Here is a 21,786-nt window from a genome sequence, read left to right as displayed (position 1 = left end):
TAACATTTTAAAAGCTTTTTTTATCATTGCAAGAATTAATGCCTCCCTATTATCTATAGCATAAACCTGCCCCTTTATTTCTACTGACGTATTATCCCTACCATCTAAAAGCTATAAACTAAAGAAAATAATTTTTCTTTGAGACTTTGTTTCCTAATATAAGAAATAGGAGTTATTAGATATTTCTAGAAGTATCATTTTTAGGTAGATGTGAGATCAAGTATGAAAAAAGGGTCTTTACGTTGGAAATAAAGTATTATGGTATTTTTCTTTGTCTTTTCTTTTGCTAGGCACATGTTAAAATAATGAATGAATCTTGTGGTGAGATTGCACAGGAGAAATCTCACCACAAAAAGAAATGTCCTCACCCAGGAACTTATATAGAAGCAGGAGAGAGTAGGTCCTCACAGAAAGAATATTGGATAGTTCTCAGAATTGATTATGTTAATGAGACAGATCTGGGAGTGAATTTGATATCACCTTTTATACTCTACATTCATCAATTGTAAACTATGAGAAACGTTAATGCCAGAAATACCATCTTCAGATAATTGTGCTACAAAAATACTTTCAAAAGCAAGTAAAATGCAACATTATGATATTAAGACAAATCTATAAATAACTTTAATATCTAACAATAAGGAATAATTAAATATTGGTACACACACGTAATTGAATCCCATGAAACTGATAAAATTCAAGAAATGTTCTAAATGTGACTCCTGACTCTGCTACTACTCACTTGCTTGGGAATCCTGGCCAAGCCTCTGTACCTCTCTGAGCCTCAGTTCCTTTCTCTGTAAAATGTGCATACATAACTTATTTTACAGTTAGTATGACAACTAAATGTCATTTCATGTGAGACACTTAGCAAAATGAACAACACATGGTATGCTCTCTGTATATTTTAATTGTTGTTATAATTGTCCCCATCATTCAAATAAACTGATATGAAAGATATTTATGTTATACAGAGAAAATAAGAATACATCATGAAATTTCATATTAAATTTTTTTAATAAAAAATATATATGATTATAAGCTTAGAAAATTATATAAGCACTGATACCAAGTTGTAAACTATGATTAAAATTGTGTTTTGAGTGACATTTTGTTTACTTCAAGTCCCAAGTCTGCTATGAATCATTGGCTTTCCATGGATCTCAGTTAAATGGAATCATCTCCAGGGACCCTCTCTAATTTTATGATGCTATTTTCCTTAAACATCCTACAATATTAGCTTGATAATGAATACTGTGAGAAAGTATAAATAAAATTATCATGTGAGCTTGGATGATAGAGCAAACACTGCCAGGTGAGGGATATGGGAATAATTTAGGAAGGGACTATTTTTAAATATTAGCTCATTCAATACTCACTAAAACTCTTTGGGGTAGGTACTGCTGTCACTCCAATTGCCAATAAAGGCATGAGGCTCACAGAGGCTAAATACCTAAGGACACACTGCCAATAAATGGCTATGCCAGGATTCAAATTCAGGTCACTGGACTCCAAGCCCATGTTCTTAACAATTCTGCCATGAAGACCATTGGAACAACTGTATACCAGGAATTAGAATCAGCATGTGCAAAGCCACTGGAATAAAACAGTGTATACTTGAACAAGAGCCTAATTTAACTTGACTAGTAGGCTCCCAAGGAGGAATGGATGGAGGGAGATAAGGTCTCAAGGGAGAAAGGAGAAATTTAGAAAGCATATCCCTCAGTTCCAAATTAAAAATAATAATTAATAGTAAATATGTTGTATTACTATATTTATAAATTAGAAAACACAGATGAAGACAACAATAAAAGTACTGTATTTTTACTACCCAGAGAACACTCTATTAATGTCAATGTATATGTTTCCAGTCTTTATGTATGCATACATGCCCACCCATAATATTTCTTGAGAAAATCAAAGCATACTGTCCCTTTATTTCTGCATGATACAACATGACTACTTCACATTTTACTGCTTCTCTCCACTCACTTCACAAAAGGAAGTTTCTGTTCAAAAAATTGTTCAGTCTCCTTTGCTGATTTTTCCTTACCATTGAACCTTGGAATTCCCTGGGGCACAATCTCCGGCACTAGTTTATTTTCTCTTTCCACTTCCTAGGTGATTTAATCCAGTTTCATGGTTTACAAAAAGGACTTCTGTATACTCAGACCTTCCACATTTTATCTCCTATTCAGACCTCTCTTCAGAATTCAGCCCTTTACATCCACCTGCTCATTCAATGATCTCTTCTTGAGTTTCTAGTATCTGCAACTTGATATATCAAAATTGTACTTATGTTGTTTTGTTGTTTGCATCCACATCTTCGCCATAACATTCTCTACTGCAGCTGATGCAACTCCATCCTTTCAGTGTTCGGACTGAAAATCTTGGCATCCTCATTGATTTTTCTCTTTCTCCAACATCCCAAGTCAGCTCTAATAGCCGATCTGTTCATTCTACCTTCAAACTATATTCAGAATCCCAGCAGTTCTCACTACTTGCACTTACCATATCTTCAATCCAACCACTGTCATCTCTCACCTAAGTTAGTGCAAATTTCCTAATTGCTACTCGTTTTCTGCTTGTGTGTCCTTATTCTTGTTAAAATTTTAGGCAGAATGTGTTCCTCCTCTGTTAGAATCCTCCCAGGAAAACGTTCTCATGAAATGTCAAAGCCAAAGTCTTTTAAAGTCCAAATAGGCTCAACATCACCACATTATCTCTTGTTTTCCATGTCTTCCTTTCTCTGCATTTTAACTTTTCTACAGCCACACGAGCCTGTTTGCTACTCCTCAGCACACTAAACATAAGTCTGTCTTAGAGGCTTTGTATTTGTTTTATCCTTTACCTGGAATGTTGTTTTTCTAGAGATCTGCATGACTCATTCATTTAATTCTTTTGGCTATTTACTCAAATGTTATTTTTTCAGTTTATGCTTCTTTGGCCACATTACTCAAAATTTCATATATCTCTGGCACTTTCTATACTGCTTCACTGCATTTTGTTTTTTGCTTTTTAAACACTCGCCACCGTGTAGCACACAATATTTTACATATTTATTTTGTTTGTTGTCTGGCAAAATCCCTTAGAGTATGGGCTCCATAATGATTTGAATTTATATCTATTTTGTCCATAACTTGGTCCCTGGGGCATGAAAGGGTGTTGGTACAGAATAGTTACTCAATAAACATTTATAGGAAACACATGAGTAATGCTGATAGCTTTGATGTATTCCTTTCAGGTCTATTTGGAATTTATACTCCATGAATTGCTTGAATTTTGATTGCATATAAGATGACTTTCTATTTAGCCTTATAAAATCTGAGTAATAGCACAGTTCTTTCGCATTTCTATGTCATAATTTTTTTAAAGTATATTCCAGGTATCTAAGTTCATAGCTATTATGTGCCTCATCAGATTATAAAGCAATTACTGCAGTAATTGCAGTATAAAGCAGTAATTGCTTTATAATCTGAGAGCCGTAATTTGGGATGGATATCAGGGCAATGTAAATACACTTGTACTAGATAACCTATACACTGCACCTTCTGTGTTTCTATGTGCTGAATCATCTTTTCCCTGGAATGCTCTTTGCTGTATAGTTTGAAAGGCAACTCCTGTAAGATTCTATATCTCTGGGATGTTCAAATTGTGTCTGGGTGGCCCTTCTCATTTTCATGGACATTGGTAATATCTTTTATTTTTTTGGTAGGAAGGGGCTGTGAAGCAGCAAGGAATAGTTAAAACAATGTGTTATGAATCAACAGGCATAGGCGTAAATTCCAACTCCGTTATTTTCTAAGTGTTCAGCTAGTTTTTAACTTATCAAAACCTATTACATCATTTGTAAAATGAAGGTAATAATTCAGTTCAAACATCCCAAATTCAAAAATTGAAAATCTGAAATGCTCCAAAATTGCTGGATTTTTGAGTACCCGTGTGACACTCAAAGGAAATTCTTATTGGAATATTTCCAGTTTCAGATTTTAGGATTTGGAAAACGCTCAAGCAGTAAGTAAGTATAATGTAACTATTCTAAACTCTGAAAGATTCTGAAATCTGAATTTTGGTCCTAAGCATTTTATGTAGGGGTTTTCAGCCTGTACCTACATTTTAGGGCTGTTTTAAGGATTATTGGTATACATTTGCCACACTTACAGACACTCTCAAAGACATAGCCATTGTGTCAGAAATCTTCAGGGTATATAGAGTGTACATGGAATATAGTATCTTCCATGTGAATCAGATACATTTTTTTCTCTGAAATATGTAAGCCTTTTATATGTCTTTAAAAATAAAGTACCTAAAACATTTTCTTTTGGCCTCTCTGACATCACATACTCTCACTTTACCTTCTTTTTGGGTTGCCTCCTTTTCATAGCTGGCTTTTCCCAAACCTGGCCCCTCAGCAGAGCTTACTTTTTAGCTCTACCTTTGCAATATTTATACTTCCTCTCCAGGTGATTTCATGCGTTCTAAATATTTTATATATTGATGACCCTCAATTTACATCTCTAAACCAAAACTCTCCCCTGAGTCCAACCTTACATATTCACTTTCCTGTTTGACATCTTTACTTGGATACCTCCAAAGCATCTAAAATTTTGCATTTTCAAAAGATCATTAATTTTCTTCTGCCCCTCACCTGTTTATGTACTAGTCTATCCCATCTCTACTAATGCTGTCAAAATGCCCTAGGCTCTCAAACTAGAAGCCTAGGAGTAGACCCTGATTCCTCTCTCTACCTTACTACTCACATCTAGTCCATCAGCAAGTACTGTTGATTCAACTTGGAAAATATGTCTGACTGTGACCACTTCTCTTCATATCTACTGTCACCAGTCACAGAGAAGTCATCATCATTTCTTACTAGATTATTACAGGTTTCCTTATAAGATTTCTTCAATTGATTATCCAGAAAAATGAGCAGCCAGAATAATCCTTTCTAAGACTAAATTGTGCCAGTCATTTGCTTAAATCTCCTCAATGACTTTCTGTTGTACGTAACATTATTATTACTTTTTTTATCTTGAGACGGAGTCTCACTCTCTCACCCAGGCTGGAATGCAGTGGCACCATCTTGGCTCACTGCAGCCTCCTCCTCTCAGGTTCAAGCGATTCTCCTGCCTCAGCCTCCCAAGTAGCTGGGATTACAGGTGCGTACCACCACATCCAGCTAATTTTTCTATTTTTGGTAGAGACGGGGTTTCACCATGTTTGTCAGGGTGGTCTTGAACTCCTGACCTCAAGTGAACTGCCAGCCTCGGCCTCCCAATGTGCTGGGATTACAGGCATGAGCTACCATGCCTGGCCAACATTAAAAATTTTTGTAAGAGCCTACAACAACCTACATGGCCTGGACCTTTATTGTCTTTCCATCTTCACCTCGTATCACCATCCCTCCCATGTTCTTCATGTTCTAGTCATGTATTTTACATGACTGGCTTTTTTTCATTCTCCTGTTTCTTTTTCTTTTTTCTTGGAGATGGAGTCTTGCTCTGCCGCCTAGGCTGGAGTGTAGTGGCCTGATCTCTGCTCACTGCAAGCTCCGCCTCTCAGGTTCACGCCTTTCTCCTGCCTCAGGTTCCCGAGTAGCTGGGACTATCTTTTCTTTTGTTAACTTTAATTTTAAGTTCAGGGGTACATGTGCAGGTTTGTTACATAGATAAACTTGTGTCATGGGGATTTGTTGTACATATTATTTCATCACCCAGTTGTGAAGTCAAGTATCCACCAGTTATTTTTCCTGATCCTCTCTCTCCTCCCACGCTCCAGTAGGCCCCAGAGTATGTTGTTCCCCACGATGTGTACATGTGTTCTCATCATTCAGTTCTGACTTATGTGTGAGAACATGCAGTATTTGGTTTTCTGTCCCTGTGTTAATTTGCTAAGGTTAATGGCCTCCAGCTCCATCCATGTCCATGCAGAAAACATGATCTCATTTTTTATGGCAGTATAGTATTCCATGGTGTATATGTACCACATTTTCTTTATCCAGTCTATCACTGATGGGCATTTAGATTGATTTTATGTTTTTGCTATTGTGAATAGTGTTGCAATGAACATATGTGTGCATGTGTCTTTATAATAGAATGATTTATATTCCTTTGGGTATACACCCAGTAATGGGATTGCAGGGTTGAATAGTATTTCTGCGGTGGGAGTATAAATTAGTTCTATCATTGTGGAAGACAGTGTGGTGATTCCCCAAAGACCTAAAGACAGAAATACCATTTGATCTTTACTTTTCTTTGTATTCATCAGGTTTCAGCTAAAGTTACCCTTTAGAATGCCAATATGTAAGGCCCACAAGTATAGGGCGCTTGTATATTTTGCTTACTCTTGAATATTCAATTCCCAGGACAGAATAATAGCATATACATACTATAAATATTTGTTAAATGAGTTAATGAATAGATGAGGCATGTTAGGTGCTCAAAGAAAGATAATAATGATACTTACCAATGAATATTATTACACTTCTTTTTTACATTACTCTCTTTCACTAAATAGTTAATAATTTTTTGTTAAATGAAATAAGTAACAAATTTCACATAACTTCAAAAAGGCAATATTTTAGTGTTTTAATATATATACTGTATCTCAATATGTAGGGGTTTCATAAAACAACTTAAATGAATAAAATGCATGGGATTGATATTTCAGCTACACGAGCTGATGGGACACTAGGTCTCTCATATCACTTTTATGTTTTCACATAAAAAATGAGTCCTGTTTTGTTATTGGTTTACTCACTAACATTCTGATTTAATCAGAAATTGTGCTTTCTTTAACTTCAGATTTTTCTTTTTGTCTACAGTAGAATTCACATGACCGTGAGAATAATTATTTTAGATTTTGGGTCTAAGGAAAGTGAAAGAAAGATTTGGTAGTATTCAAATGACTTGCCAATGACAAAACTAACATTAGTCTTCATTTGTTCCTCCGTGTCTACAATGCCAACTTTCGTACCAAAACTATTTTTTTCTATATATTCCCAAATGTCTAGTTATTCTGCAACATCTGATTATTTGATGAAATATTAAAAATTTAAGCTTTTGTCGCTGTACAGGGGAAGCCTTTCTCTGTTGCCATAGGAAACAGTAGAAGGAAATAGTGAAAATGCTGGTAGGAGGGATTAGAAATATGATTCAAGTTATGTTCATTTTGTGTCTGGTCTTAAATTTTTGTAGATTTGACGACCTTTGAAACCATTAGTATTCTTGTAAAAGTGTGATATTTGCATACATTCCTGAAGAAACATCACCTGTTTTTGAAAGTCGGTGATTAAAAAGATAGTCACTTTAAAATAATTTGAGATCCTTGGCTGGCAAAGTTGATAACAAAATAAGTCTCTTACACAATTCCCCTAAGTGATCAAATCACTAATTTGTCAGTTATCTTTTACAAATTATGCTAGAATTTGCCATAGAAAATTTGAGACAAAATTTCTTTCTTCCCAGGAATTTAAATTGAAATAGATGATGACATTCACAGCTATACTAAATTTCTACCTGGCAGAATAGTTCCAAACATACATCCTTTTAGACTTTTGAGCCTTAGTGATTTGGAATCTTTTTCTGGATCAGGGCTAGAGGACTGATTACTGTGAATTTTATTACAAGACTCTGTAATTACTTTGAAGTCTCTCTGGAGGACCAAGTAGGTTGCCAGAGAATTTTCTGTCCTCACGACCTAGCCACAGAATGCCCTTGAAAATTTAATAACAAAAAGATGTCGTTTTGAATATATATATATATTCCCTGTTTAATTTATAAAGCATTTATTTAGTTGATATCTTGTATTGATTCACATAGGGGACAGCCTAGCACATAGTATCCCCATTTTTCAGGTGAGCAAATTCTGGTCCCGAGAGGTTAAACAGTTTACTAATACTTCTTAATAGAAGAACAGGGATTGAAATGTGAATATCATTTTCTCTAAAAAATGGTGCTAATTTGACACTTCCTTGCTGCCTATTTGGGGGACATTGTACTCTATAATTTCCAAACCTTTTCCTTTCTCTTCTACAGTTTGTTTAACATGAAACATCCACCTTTCTTCATTTGTTTTTGTTATATCTTCCACAATAATTAGACACAATACTTATTTATTCCTGGGAAAATTATTCAACTTGTTTGACATTGCATTTGGGGAGAGATTATGTGGGGTATTTTTGAAAAGATAATTTTATTTTTGTAATTGCATAATTAATTACATGTTCAATGCTAAATATATCAAAAGAAAAGAAAGCATAATGAAAATTTAACAAAGTTAGCCACACTTCCATTACCGAGAGATCACCAATGTTTAATATTTTGGGGTGCATACTTCTTGAAGTTTTCTGTTCCTGGTGTAGTTTTGCTTCTAGGATGCTCTGTCATCTCTGCCTGAGAGTACAGTACAGTTCTGACTGCGACACACAAGGTTTGGTTTTGTGTATTGCAGGTGAACAAATAAAGACTATTACTCTAAGCAAGGCAGAGTCAAGAAGCTACATCAGCTGCTTCATCAAATCATAAAGGAAGGAGACAAAGGAAAGTCAGAAACGTTTTTGAATTATTTTTTCTTTGTTATCTGCATCATTAAAATGTTTTTTTTGCTGACATGTATTATAGAACTTCCTCAAACTAGTTGCACTTATGTTTGTTAAAGAACCATGTTATTATTATTTTTTTCAGGTTTAGAAGATCGTGACCACATGGATCATCTAACTGAATGGTACATGGGGACACAATGGTCCTATAGAGAATACATGTGAATTGTTGGCTAATTTCTTGATTTGCGACTCAACATAGGACATCGCTTGTTCATATCTATCAGAACACTCCTGAATTTTCCCCACCATGCTATCTTTATTAGCTTGAACTCCTTCCCTAAAATGGTCCTTCTGTTGATCCTGTCAGTCTTACTTTTGAAAGAAGATGTCCGTGGGAGTGCACAGTCCAGTGAGAGGAGGGTGGTGGCTCACATGCCAGGTGACATCATTATTGGAGCTCTCTTTTCTGTTCATCACCAGCCTACTGTGGACAAAGTTCATGAGAGGAAGTGTGGGGCGGTCCGTGAACAGTATGGCATTCAGAGAGTGGAGGCCATGCTACATACCCTGGAAAGGATCAATTCAGACCCTACGCTCTTGCCCAACATCACACTGGGCTGTGAGATAAGGGATTCCTGCTGGCATTCGGCTGTGGCCCTAGAGCAGAGCATTGAGTTCATAAGAGATTCCCTCATTTCTTCAGAAGAGGAAGAGGGCTTGGTACGCTGTGTAGATGGTTCCTCCTCTTCCTTCCGCTCCAAGAAGCCCATAGTAGGGGTCATTGGGCCTGGCTCCAGTTCTGTAGCCATTCAGGTCCAGAACTTGCTCCAGCTTTTCAACATACCTCAGATTGCTTATTCGGCAACCAGTATGGATCTGAGCGACAAGACTCTGTTCAAATATTTCATGAGGGTTGTGCCTTCAGATGCTCAGCAGGCAAGGGCCATGGTGGACATAGTGAAGAGGTACAACTGGACCTATGTATCAGCTGTGCACACAGAAGGTAAGTTTTCTTTGCATACATCGAGTATCTATTATTATACACTCAACGGTTAAAATTTCAAGTTTGGGGAGACTAAACTATTCCTAATTATTTTGGATATTTTGAATTGTCCCAGTTATAACAGTACTATAAGAACAGACTGGATGACATATATCTAGAGAGACATAGACTTAAACTACAAGAGGGTGTATGTGGCTGATATTTGGTTAAATATAATTTTGTTTTAATTGTGAATTACATTATTTCCTTCTGCTATACTGATGCTGTATTATACTTCTGATATAATGATCTTTCTATATTCATTACTAGAGGTTTTTAAGCCTCTATATCTTCATTGTATACCTCATATTTTTGTCATTTCAAGATTGTTCTAGGTGCCTATTGTTTCTAATAGTTAAAGCAAGGTACACATAAATATACATTGCACTGAAGGTAGTAGCCAGCTCTAACCTAGGTATGTTGTTATAGAGAATTACCAAAAAGTTTAGTCTTACAGCTATTTTTTCAGAAGAATTCATGGTCAAATCCAAAATGGAGATAAATTAATTTTATCTTTGTGTAGAACATATTTGAGAAGTATAATTTTAAATAATTCAACATGTTTGCTTTAAAATGTATTGCTTCTTGATGCTCCAAGAATAGTGAGGAAAGAAAAATCTGACTGATGCTTTATAACAGTGAATAATAAGTAGCCCTTTGCTTTTTATGGTGTTTTAAAAATCATTTGTGTACATTATTTGTTAGTTCTTGACCAAGGCTGTTTGGAAAAAATTTGTTTTGACCTACAGAGTTTGTGACCCAAACGGGAAGACTTACTTGTTATGCAGCTCTTCTTCTAGAATAACAAAATGTATATATTAACACTATAGAGTACTGAAGAAGATACAAAATACTTTTTGTAAATCATCGAATTATTGTATTTGTTGAGATTTTTAAAATTCTGCATTAACATATCAATATAGTCCAAACATTTCAGTCCAGTAAAATGTGGAATTAAGTTACTAACTCCACTTCAGAGGTTAGGAATATATTTATGCAACACATATTATGCACAAATATATATGCAAGACAGTCCTGTGAAGGATAGCCCTTTGTTTTGTATATCACAGACTTCAATGGGATTTCAATCTGGCAAATGTAAGTATGCACAAATACTTATATAATCATAATTCAAGATGACACAATGTTACAAATCTGACTCTAAAGGAAATTGATGGGGAAAAAAATCACCTCCTGCTCGGTGGTTATGGGGGTCATGGTGGGAATCTTACAGAAGGAAATGGAATTTAACAGTTGAAATTTAACAAGAATAATACTGACAATTGGTGAAAATTAGCAGGGATGGCTTTCAGTGAACAGCATAAGAAAATATGAATAGGTGAGAAAGTAAAAATGTTTGAAAGGGCCAATTATAAAGGTATGTTTTGGTTTGCCTCAAATAAATCATACATTTTATTAGGGACTCCCTTCTAGCTTCAGAAAAGCAGGGTTTGGTCACGGTGTGGCAAATGCTAATTCAGTTGTGCTCCAAGGGAAACTCTTAGTCATGACCCTAGGCTTTTACTAGTTAAACTTGTTTTATCCTGAATTTACCCCAATAGCAATCTAATAACCTAATAAAATAAGTTATGATACATTCAAACAATGCATTAGCACATAGCTAATAAATAAATGAGACACTCTATTAGGTAATGATTACAATTTCCAAGATCATCTTAGGTGAAAAAAACAAGGTGCATTTCTGTATATATTACATTTTATTTTTTCTAAAAGGGTTTTTTATACAAACAATTTGATTGGATATTCATAGAATTGTTCTCAGAGAAGAGCAAAACTACTAAGAGTTGCTGCTTCTGAGAAGAAATCTAAGTTAAGAAATGAGGTGGAATATTTTATGCATAATTTTTATATACATACACTTTAAGCTCTATATTAAATACATAATTTACCTACTGAAATATAGCAATCACATGAAAACATTCTATTTGTGGGCAAACAAAAGACAATAGAAATTGCAATGCCAAATTAAGGCAAAATATTTAGGTTGTACCACCAGGATTCAGGAGAGAACAAACCTTGGAATTGGACATTCAAAGGCTGGAAGAAGTTCTTCTTTGCTTACTGTTTATGTGGTTGTGTCAAGAAATATTTATCTTGCTTTTATCCCAAGCAAGTATGTGGATAATGAGGTTATGTAGCGTTAAGGCTTATGATTTATCAGTATAAGAATGGCATGGTAGGAATTTTCACAAGGTGAAACTCACCTCCAGGATCAGAAAAATGAGAGTCAAACAGGATACAGCTTTGTTGGGTATGGTGGGAACTCTCCAAGATCATGCTTGTTTTTTTTGCCACTCGGTTTTTCAGAAAGTCTTGGTGGGATCTTCCATGAAATGATAGTGTCAGTTATCATCCAGTCTCTTTCTCTCACTGGGTTGAGGTGATTTTCTCTAGCATTAGGAGAATTAATCCCAGTACCTGATAATTTATCTTCATGTTCTTATAATTATTCTCCTTTGTTCCATTAATATTCTCTTTCTTGAAGAGTATGGAAATTTCCAAATGCTTTCACATGAACCATTAAGGTCTATGAAAAGATGTGATCCTATTTTCAAAAAATGTTTTTTTCTCCTAATTGCCTATGTATTTTATACTTAAACCTAACCATACTGTGTCACAGGTACCACAAGATGTTCCTTCAAGAAAGTGTATATCATTACAGAATTCCAGAGGAGTGTACAAGGAAAACTCGGTTTCAGTTTCAATGTTAATCTCTTACACTTGCTATTTCCTGTGATTTATGGCTTTAGTAGGCTGTGTGACTGGGTATTTATTTGTTTTATTACGCAGAATTTATGCCTAGAACTTCTAGGCAAAGAGATTCATAGTATAAAGCACAAGAAGAAAAAAAAGAAAGTATTTTTAAAGAGTAGATCAAACTAGCTCTTCAGCTTAGAAGAGGAAAGGAATATGCGATGACTCAGAACAAAAGTAAAATCACTTATTTTAATGGAGTCAGAACTTTGTCTGCACTAAGGAAATGTAAAGGGTCCTTCGCCTTAGTACTTTTGCAAACCTTGGTACATGTGTCCATGATGACACAGGATTGGTGGTGCTTGCTTGTTTAGCAGTGTGGCAGATTGCATTGATGACTTCCACTAATGGTTCCTCTGTATTCACATCATTTGCTTTTGACTCGATAATTCCCTTTTACTTTCATGTAGCACTGGCCTTCTGACTACTTTGACCGATAGCGCTTGGTTGACATGAGAACTTTCTTCCTAGTTTGTGTTGGAACCCTATCATCACTCTGTGAAGTATGAGAGCACCCAGGTTTTCCAAATGAGTGCATCTTAGACCAGTTGACCTCAAACATGTGAGAGCATGCAATGCAGATCAACAAAATTGCCTTCCCAACCCACAGCTAATTGCAATCACATAATTGAGCCCAGCTGAAACCCTCAACATTACCCAGCTGACTATTATTGTGAGCAATAAAAAATGCCTTCAGGATGGAGTTCAGTATAAACATATTCATCCCTCTCACTTTAGTCTCTAACTTCCCTCCTCCCAAATAAGATGCTACTGCTTAAACTTCAAAAGCAAAATGAAATAAATTACCATGTATTAATATTCTTGAAATTTGAATATGAAATAAAACATAATATATGTTGTGGGAAAGAAGGAATATTTAGAATGCTTTGCCCATACTTCTGTGGCTAGAGATGTGATAGTTCCCTTAAAGCCTGAATGTTTTAAATAGTTAAGCACTTGAATATATTTCATTATTATATTTTTTACCTTGGTCTAGTTCAACTTTATTGAGAAAAGTAATTATTGCATTGCGTTTTATACAAAAAAAATTATATTGTACTTTCTGGGTGATGGACAAGATTTCACACTTCACTAGTTTTCCTGACTTTCTTTGAAAATCTACAGTATATCCACAGGGCCTATTAGAGTGCCCATCATGTAATATAGGTGCTCAAAGACTATTTGCTGAATAGAAAAATTTGTGTTAGAAAAGTACATAGCTCACTATTTATGAATATATAGTATGTGGATAAATAGCAGGCACTTGTAAGTTTTTAGTTTTGCTTCTTTATAAAAATGAGATGTCAAAATGACTCCCTTGATTAATTGTAAAATCCTGTTCATGCTACACCTCATTTTTTGTTTTCACTGGTTCTTGAATTTATTATTTCTGTCTAATGACAGGAATGTTAATTTATTACAGCAAAAAAAAATCAGTGATGTTCTGGGGAGAAAAATGTACCAATAAATTTCACTGGTAGCATACATTAATAAAAATATTGTCTTCAGGTTAACCTAGAAATTGCAGTTTCAGGTTATGATATGACTTCCCATCAATTATTTACTTAAAAATGTGATAACAATCCAGCTTTGATTGAAGGAACTTCAGTGTGATTCATAGTCTATATGCTTGTTTGACTTCTAAAAAGTGGGAGTACACTTTTCCCATCTCAGCATTTCTACTAATTATCATTATATCAAGACAACAATTTAGCTGGGAAAAATAATAAATGCCACTGTGGAAGCTACTGAATAATTTTTTAAAGGACTTTATTTTGTTTCTCCAGGAGTTGAATAGTGCTGAGAGTTAAAACAAATTTTGGGATGATCATGGTAATAATAAAGACACATAAACTACTGTTCATTCCATAGAATGTTAACATTGGACAGGTCTCAGGCCAGCATTTAATCTTCTGTATTTTACGGTTAAGGAAACTAAGAAAGGTCACATATCTCTACCTTGCTTGTCAGATAATTAGTTGCAGAGTTGTGTCTTGGAACTCAAGATTTCTGTCCAGAACTTGGTTTCTAAAACATTGTTGGAGATTATTATGCAAGTTCCTGTGTGCCATTTTTCTACCTCTCCATTGCATTGTTTTATTCCTTCTCCCTTTATCTCAATGGCACCAATATTTCTAAACCACTGGCTGAAAGTGTTAATAACTATCTGAAATAGTAGAAGGGACCACAAATGAAGTAATTCATCTAAAAATTAGCCTTGACAGGAGATCCGCTTGAACCTGGGAGGCGGAGGTTGCAGTGAGTCAAGATGGCGCCATTACACTCCAGCCTGGGTGACAAAAGTGAAACTCTGTCTCAAAAAATAAAAATAAAAATTAGCCTTAAGAAATAGCATGCTCCCTTTGTTCTTGATCTGTAAATTAGATGAAATGCTCCTTTTCCTGGGTCATATTGAAGGTTTGCAGAAACTCTGAAAGATTTTCCTTTGGTCCACAAAACTTCTGAAAACTTGAGATCCCCAGAAATCTTTGAAATTATGGATTGATTGTATAATTGTATTGATTACCACTGACTTAACAATATATACAATTTAGAAGATGCAGAGACTTTTAGGGGGATTCTTTAGTAGGTTGGATCATGGATCCATAATCTGGGAAACACAGTGGGTAACTCTAATTGTAAAGAAACAATTTTTCATATTCACATATCACTGTCAGAAACTTTATTGCTAACAGTGAAAAAATTACAGATAGCCCTGGTTTAGAGTGTTTAGAGGGGCACTCCCTCCTCTTCCCTCCAGAAGGAATAGCCTATGGACTCAGTAAGTAATTTCTAAGAGAGTTATTGCCTCTTTCAGAGAAAAATATAGAGTCTGCTGACATATCCACATGTGTTTTGGGCAGTGTTTATATTGAGATTCATTTCTGATGATACAATTTCTGGCTTGGACTCTGGCTCACCTATAAGACACTAATTCCTGGGATAGCATCAACCTTCCTCTCTCTTAGGCACCATTGTTATCATCAATTGCTGAAAATACTAGAAAACTCCCACAGATACTCCATGTCCAGGATGAATAAGCTGAGGTAAAAGGAATTTTGTTTTCAGTGGATTTCACTGCACTGCTCCCCCATAATGTGTAAATATCTCTGGTGATTTGCAAATGTGGACACTTCTACAGTTCTAAATAATCAGATGCTTACCTAAATGTGAAGATCATATCTTAGTATGTAGCCTGTCAGTTATTCACTATTTACCCATCTTACGGATGGCAGTTGCATACAAATGCATGTTTTCCCTTGGTCACTCTTATTCCAGATGCCATTAAAACCTTTTAGCTTCCAGGTTGATAGTGTTCAGCCACTTCTGTTGAAGTCGCTTCTGCATAAGGAAAGCTGGGGAATGAGAGGGCATGCTGTGTGATGTTTATGTTCCAATGTACAGCTTGAAACACATAAAACACAGAATGAAAAGCAAATTATGCACAGTAAATTCTGCCCAACAAAACCCAAACAAGCATATAAGAGAAAGCAAGAATAAAGATCCTCAAAACTCTAGAGGGAGTATCTTGAGAATTTTTTTTCTTCCTTGCCTCCTCCTTTTCTTTCATTCCTTCCTTCCTTTATAACTTCTTACCTTCCTACCCTCCTTCCATTTTCTTTGTCTCTCTCGCTTTCTCTCTCTTTTTTTTTTGTTTGAGAGAGGGTCTCTCTCTATTGCCCAGGTGGAAGAAGAGTGGCATGGTCATAGCTCACTGCAGTCTCAACCTCTTGGTCTCAAACGATTCTCCTGGTTCAGCCTCCCAAGTATCTGGGACTATAAGAACATGTGACCACGTGTGAATAATTTTTAATTTTTAATTTTTTGTAGAGATGAGGCCTTACTGTATTTCCCAGGCTGGTCTCAAACTCCCACCTGCCTTGGCCTCCCAAAGTGCTGGGATTACAGGTGTGAGCTACCACAACTGACATTGTCTTTCTTTCTTATTTATCATTTTTCCTCATCTCCTTTAAACTAGAAGGTTTTTGTTTTGTTTTTTATTTTTGTTTTTGCAGGCTCTTCTGTAAGTCTTGTCATTATCCTGTTAATTTCATAGTGAGTAGATAAAATATGAAGATTACATTAATACTATCTTGGAGTTGGAAAAATAAAATGACTGTGCTAAAAGTAAGATAACTGACATGAGAACTAAGGATTTTACTCTGTGACTCCAAGAAAGTCACTTCAACTCCTTGCATCATTTTTTTTTAATACAGAAAGGCACTACAAAGGATGTTCTTTTAGATTTCTTCTAAGACTAAGCTTCTGTGACTTGCTATGCTCAAATTCCTGCAAACTACAGCTGGGCTACATTAAATGTTGGACATAGGGTGGGCAACATAATAAGGCTCTATCTCTACAAAAGGTAAAAAAAAAAAAAAAAAAGAAAAAAAAAAAGAAAAAAAAGAAAAGAAAAATTAGCTAGGCATGGTGGTGTGCACCTGTAGTCCCAGTTACTTGGGAGACTGGCAGGAGGATCACTTGAGGACAAGAGGTTGAGGCTGAAGTGAACCAAGTTTGCACCACTGTACTCAGCCTGGGTGACAGAGCAAGACCAGTATCAAATGCAACCAAGCAGGGCCTGTTCAAAGGAGAGTAGCCCAAATGGTTATGCAATTTGAAATTATATCCTCAGAGAATAAATTTAGTAGAGAGAAGACAAGGCATGGCAAGACCCTGACTGCTACCTTTAGGTATCTTGTATATTTACATATTTTGATTATTTAGATATTTGTAAATTCAGGTGGAAAACAGCTAGGTTCACTCTGTATGGGCAGCAGTTAACAGAGACAGCTAATTACTAAAATACAAGAGTAACAAAGTATGGTTTAATTAAAAAAGAATTTATATTAGCAGAACTGTTCAATAAAGGAATTGCCTCTCTTAGGAGGTAGTGAGTTAGATCTCTGTAACTCCTTATGCACAAACCTGGAATGGGCAATCACTTGGAGGACTCTGGAAAAATAGACTTAAACCTCAGTTGAGGAAAGAATGATATTGGACTGTTTGTTCTTTTGATAATTCCCAATGTTGACAATCAAATGCCATTGAGATCTTATTACTCTGTGAGTTGAAACATAATCACTATATATTTTCTTCCCTTCCCTTCCCTTTTCCTTTTCCTTTTCCTTTTCCTTTTCCTTTTCCTTTTCCTTTTCCGAGATGGAGCCTCACTTTATTGCCCAGGCTGGAGTGCAGTGGCACGATCTCGGCTCACTGCAACCTCCGCCTCCGAGGTTCAAGCAATTCTCCTGCCTCAGCCTCCTGAGTAGCTGGGATTACAGGTGCATGCCACCATACCCAGCTAATTTTTTGTAGTTTTAGTAGAGAGGGGATTTCACCATGTTAGCCAGGGTGTTCTTGATCTCCTAACCTCGTGATCTGCCTGCCTTGGCCTTCCAAAGTGCTGGGATTACAGGTGTGAGCCACCGCGCCTGACCACATATACTATACTTTAAATTTGGTTAGTTTGTTCATTTATTTCATAACACAGTCTGATAAAGTAGTCATTTTAGTAGAATGGACAAGGAAAGAGTGATTTTTTTCTGCAGCTAAAGTTAGTGGCAGAACAAGGATTTGGACCCAAGGCCAAGTCTTTTGAAAAAAATCTAAATCTCATTCCTTTACATTGGAGTAGGTGTGGCTCCAAGGAAAAGCAGAATGGACATCGCCTGGTTCTTTTTCCTTCCCTGGGAAACAACAACTACAAAAAACCCTATTTATTTCCCCACTGAGAGTATCTTTTGAGCATATTTTGGTGTCTTTTTATCTAGCTTTCAAAGCAGCACCTTTCCTTGCTCTCATGGAATGGGTTAATTATAGTGAAAAGAAAAGAGGCCTGTGGCAACAAGTTGACCTCATAAAAGACCTCTTTGTGAGTCTGATGATAAACACAGACTGTGCTTGGTTGTTTCTATTTACATCTCCATCACAGGCTCCACACTGTCCTTCAGATGCTGATAATAGCAGGAAGCAATATGGTACATAATTTTTTAAGAGCAGGAGGATATATTGTTAAATGATGTAGCCTTATATATGAAAGACAATTATTTGGAATTCATCAGGGCTGTGGGTTACGAAATCTCATTTTGGCACATTTGCAAATACTCCAGAAAGATTTATCAAACATTCAAATGTTGAATTGAGGAGATGTTTTGGCAAGAGGTGTAATAGTCAAATACATTTATTTTAGGGAACTTTGTAAAGTGATTTCAACCCAATGTTACATTTACACATTGATTTTCACACACACACACACACACACACACACATTCTAAAGAAAGAGATTATCTAATCCGTGTTTTTTCCTTTTATTCAAATAGTGGATTATAACTTATAAGTTATTTGTAAAACCAATTTAGAGGGTTGAAATCAGAATTTAATATAGAATACATTAAAATAGACTAGAGTAAAATATAAATATTAACATGTATTACATCATAGGTTAGATATTTTGTAAATTTCACTTTAGTTACACATAACCATAAATAGCCTGTGGGTTACCATTTAAAAGATATTTCTTCTATGTCTTGCAGCTAAAAAAATAAAATTTAAAACTGACTTACTCTACTTATATTTTTCATGATGTTCGTAAATACTTTTCTAGAGAAATGTAACCGATACACACGAATTTATTCTTCTGTGACAATGTCATTTAGTTTATATTTTATGGAGTGATGGGTTTTAGGTCTTATTTAAAACAAACAAAAACTTCATGGCAGCCATGGTAGGAAATGATAGAAGCATTGAACAACTATCTTATAGGGCAGATATTTTTATTTCAATTTGATAATAAGGAAATTAAATTTACTTATCCAAAGTCCCTCAACTAGCAAGACTGTTAATCAGTATTTGTACTCAAATTTGCCTGGGTTCATCCTACTACTTAATTGAGAATTATTTCAAAGGGTCAAAAATCAGATTCCAAAGATATATTTGCAACAAATTGTGAATTTAAGTTATTGCACAGTAGGTTACTCATTGAACAATTATACCAATTATGTAAATAATTGATATAATTTTGGTAAATGGTATATGCATCAAGATAGGACAATGGAGTGGATACTAGACAAGGAGGTCAGGAGAGTTTCTAGTCCTAGTTTTTATCAGTGATAAAGACAGTGTGGAAGCACTTTAATTTTTAATATCCCAATATAGTACACTAAGAAATAAATGCCAAAATATTATCATTTTGACATTATTTTGACATTAAACATTTACATTTAACAAATTAACATTTCTAACCCCCCCCCCTCCCCGACACACACACACAGACATACAGGTACAAGCACATAAAATATAATGTAAGGCATTTCTGCCATTTACAAGATAACTTTTTGGCTATATAAACTAGTCATAGTGCACCACATGTGCACTATGTGTAATAAGGCACAAGTTTAAATATATAAAGTAGCAATCTTCTTCCACTTTTCTCCAAGTGTCCCAAAAATTATATGAATAATTTCATTTGATATATAGTCAAGTCTAAAATTTAGACTTCTTTTGAGAATGAGAATCTTGGACCAAATACTATTTGTAAAATATAGTACGGTAATTTATAAGAGTGTGCTTTTAAAAGTATTATAAAAGTAGTTTGATGAAATGAGTAACCTACAGTGCAATAACTTAAATTCAGAGTTTCTTGCAAAAATATCTTTGGAATCTGTTTTTTGATCCTTTGAAATAATTCTCATTTAAGTAGTAGGATGAACCCAGGCCAATTTGAGTACAAATGCTGATTAATAGTCTTGCTAGTTGAGGGACGTTGGACAAGTAAATTTAATTTCCTCATTATCAAATTGAGATAAAAATACCTGCCCTATAAGATTGTTGTGAAAACGAAATATAAAGCACTTAGTATCAAGCTTGGCACATAGAAAACATTCAGTAAGTATCTTCTAAATTCTCCTGCCAAGAACCTGTCTTGCCTTATCTTGGCTTTGAAGAAAAAAACCATAAATGATGTTTCAATTCAGCTTTGCCCCGTTATAATTGAAAACATAATGGAATGGAGAATTGGTCAGGAAGGTTATCAATATATGTAGTGAGTGTTAGACTCTTACTAATTTTCCCTTTAGAAGGTAAGTTTGCAATTGCACAAAAAAAGATAGGGTGCTTATTGCTTTGGCATAAGTACAAATACACCCCACACTTTCCTCCTCCGATTGGTGATGTATGTTGAGAGGCATTATGCTGTGGTAAGATGAGCAAGGTCTGGACAATTCCAGAGCTGTGAACATGGTTATCTTTGATGTGCGTGGGTGAAGGAGATGAAACTAGAGGGGATTAAAGATGGAAACTGATTGCTATTATACTTTAAGTACTTTTGAATTCTTTTTACATTTTCAACAAGCATAAGCAACTTTTATAATGAAAAAAAAAAAGAAGTGCAAACAATAGATAGATAAATTCTTTGTAAATTTCAAATTGAACATGCTCATGCATCTTTACTAGTCCAACTAGAAACTTTGTTAATAGAAACAAGTTGTAGCACATTGAGATATGCCATGGGCCTGAGGTTAAAACCAAAAGAAAAAACATGGACCCTAGGAAATAAAACAGACAGATTACATTTAATTGCTACATTAGTTTGAAAACTAAATTAAATGCTCTTTCAGATTGTTGTAGTTCCAGTAATAACAATGAATATATAACTTATTTATCAAATGTTTATTTTCAGAAATTATAAAGGCTCTTTTATTCTATAAAGTGATATCTAGGTAGATTTTTGTGCTGTTATTAGTATATTATTAATACAACCTGAAAGTCAGTAGTCTCATTCATAGCTGCAATGAAAAGTAGATAGAATAAAAATAGAATAAAAAGATATTTCTGCATTCCTTTCCTCAAGAACAATAACAATATAAATATTTGTATTTTTAATGATTTATTCAGAAACTGTCTTCATATTGCTTTGGTTATATACCCTCTTTTCAACTGTTATATATTTGACCTTCACCAGATTTGGGTTAGGAATTCAATCCTTGCCTTTCCCTAATAAAGTTAGAGAGACATTTTTGTTAATGAAAAATAAGTTACTGAATTACATATGATAGCATTTTATCCTTCAGAGAATCTGAAAATATATAAGTTAAGTAAGACATACTGAAGTACATGTCAGTTTACTTTCAGTTTTATGGAATTAGTGCACATGTACCCTAGAACTTAAACTATAATAAAAAAAAAAAAAGAAAAAAGCTACAAATGATGTTGACAATATGTTTGTATGGAAATGATTTGATAAAACAGTAAATATGTGAAGACAAATATTGTACCATCTGGCTATATTATTTGTAATAAAATTGAATTTTATTGTTTGCAATTCTCAAATTAATACATTCATTAATTTCTTATGATTTTGATGATTGAGAATAATTGATATTTTTTGCTCAGAGGATACAAAAATATGCAAATAACCATAGATTCC

The 21,786-nt window shown here is 34.9% G+C and overlaps 1 protein-coding gene across 4 annotated transcripts in view; it reads left to right on the top strand.

The window, feature by feature from the left end:
- The window catches only part of GRM5 (glutamate metabotropic receptor 5), a 564,924-nt gene that overhangs the window by 9,087 nt on the left and 534,051 nt on the right, over positions 1 to 21,786 (top strand). For all 4 annotated transcript variants that reach the window (XM_008020463.3, XM_008020459.3, XM_008020464.3 and 1 more), the window contains exon 2: positions 8,685 to 9,545. In XM_008020463.3, the coding sequence (XP_008018654.1) occupies positions 8,885 to 9,545 (661 nt within the window). In that variant the 5' untranslated portion in view covers positions 8,685 to 8,884. The remainder of the gene's footprint in view (positions 1 to 8,684; positions 9,546 to 21,786) is intronic.

Source organism: Chlorocebus sabaeus, chromosome 1, assembly GCF_047675955.1.
Source record: "Chlorocebus sabaeus isolate Y175 chromosome 1, mChlSab1.0.hap1, whole genome shotgun sequence".
Classification (NCBI taxonomy): domain Eukaryota; kingdom Metazoa; phylum Chordata; class Mammalia; order Primates; family Cercopithecidae; genus Chlorocebus; species Chlorocebus sabaeus.
This window is presented reverse-complemented; position numbering and strand designations above follow the sequence as displayed.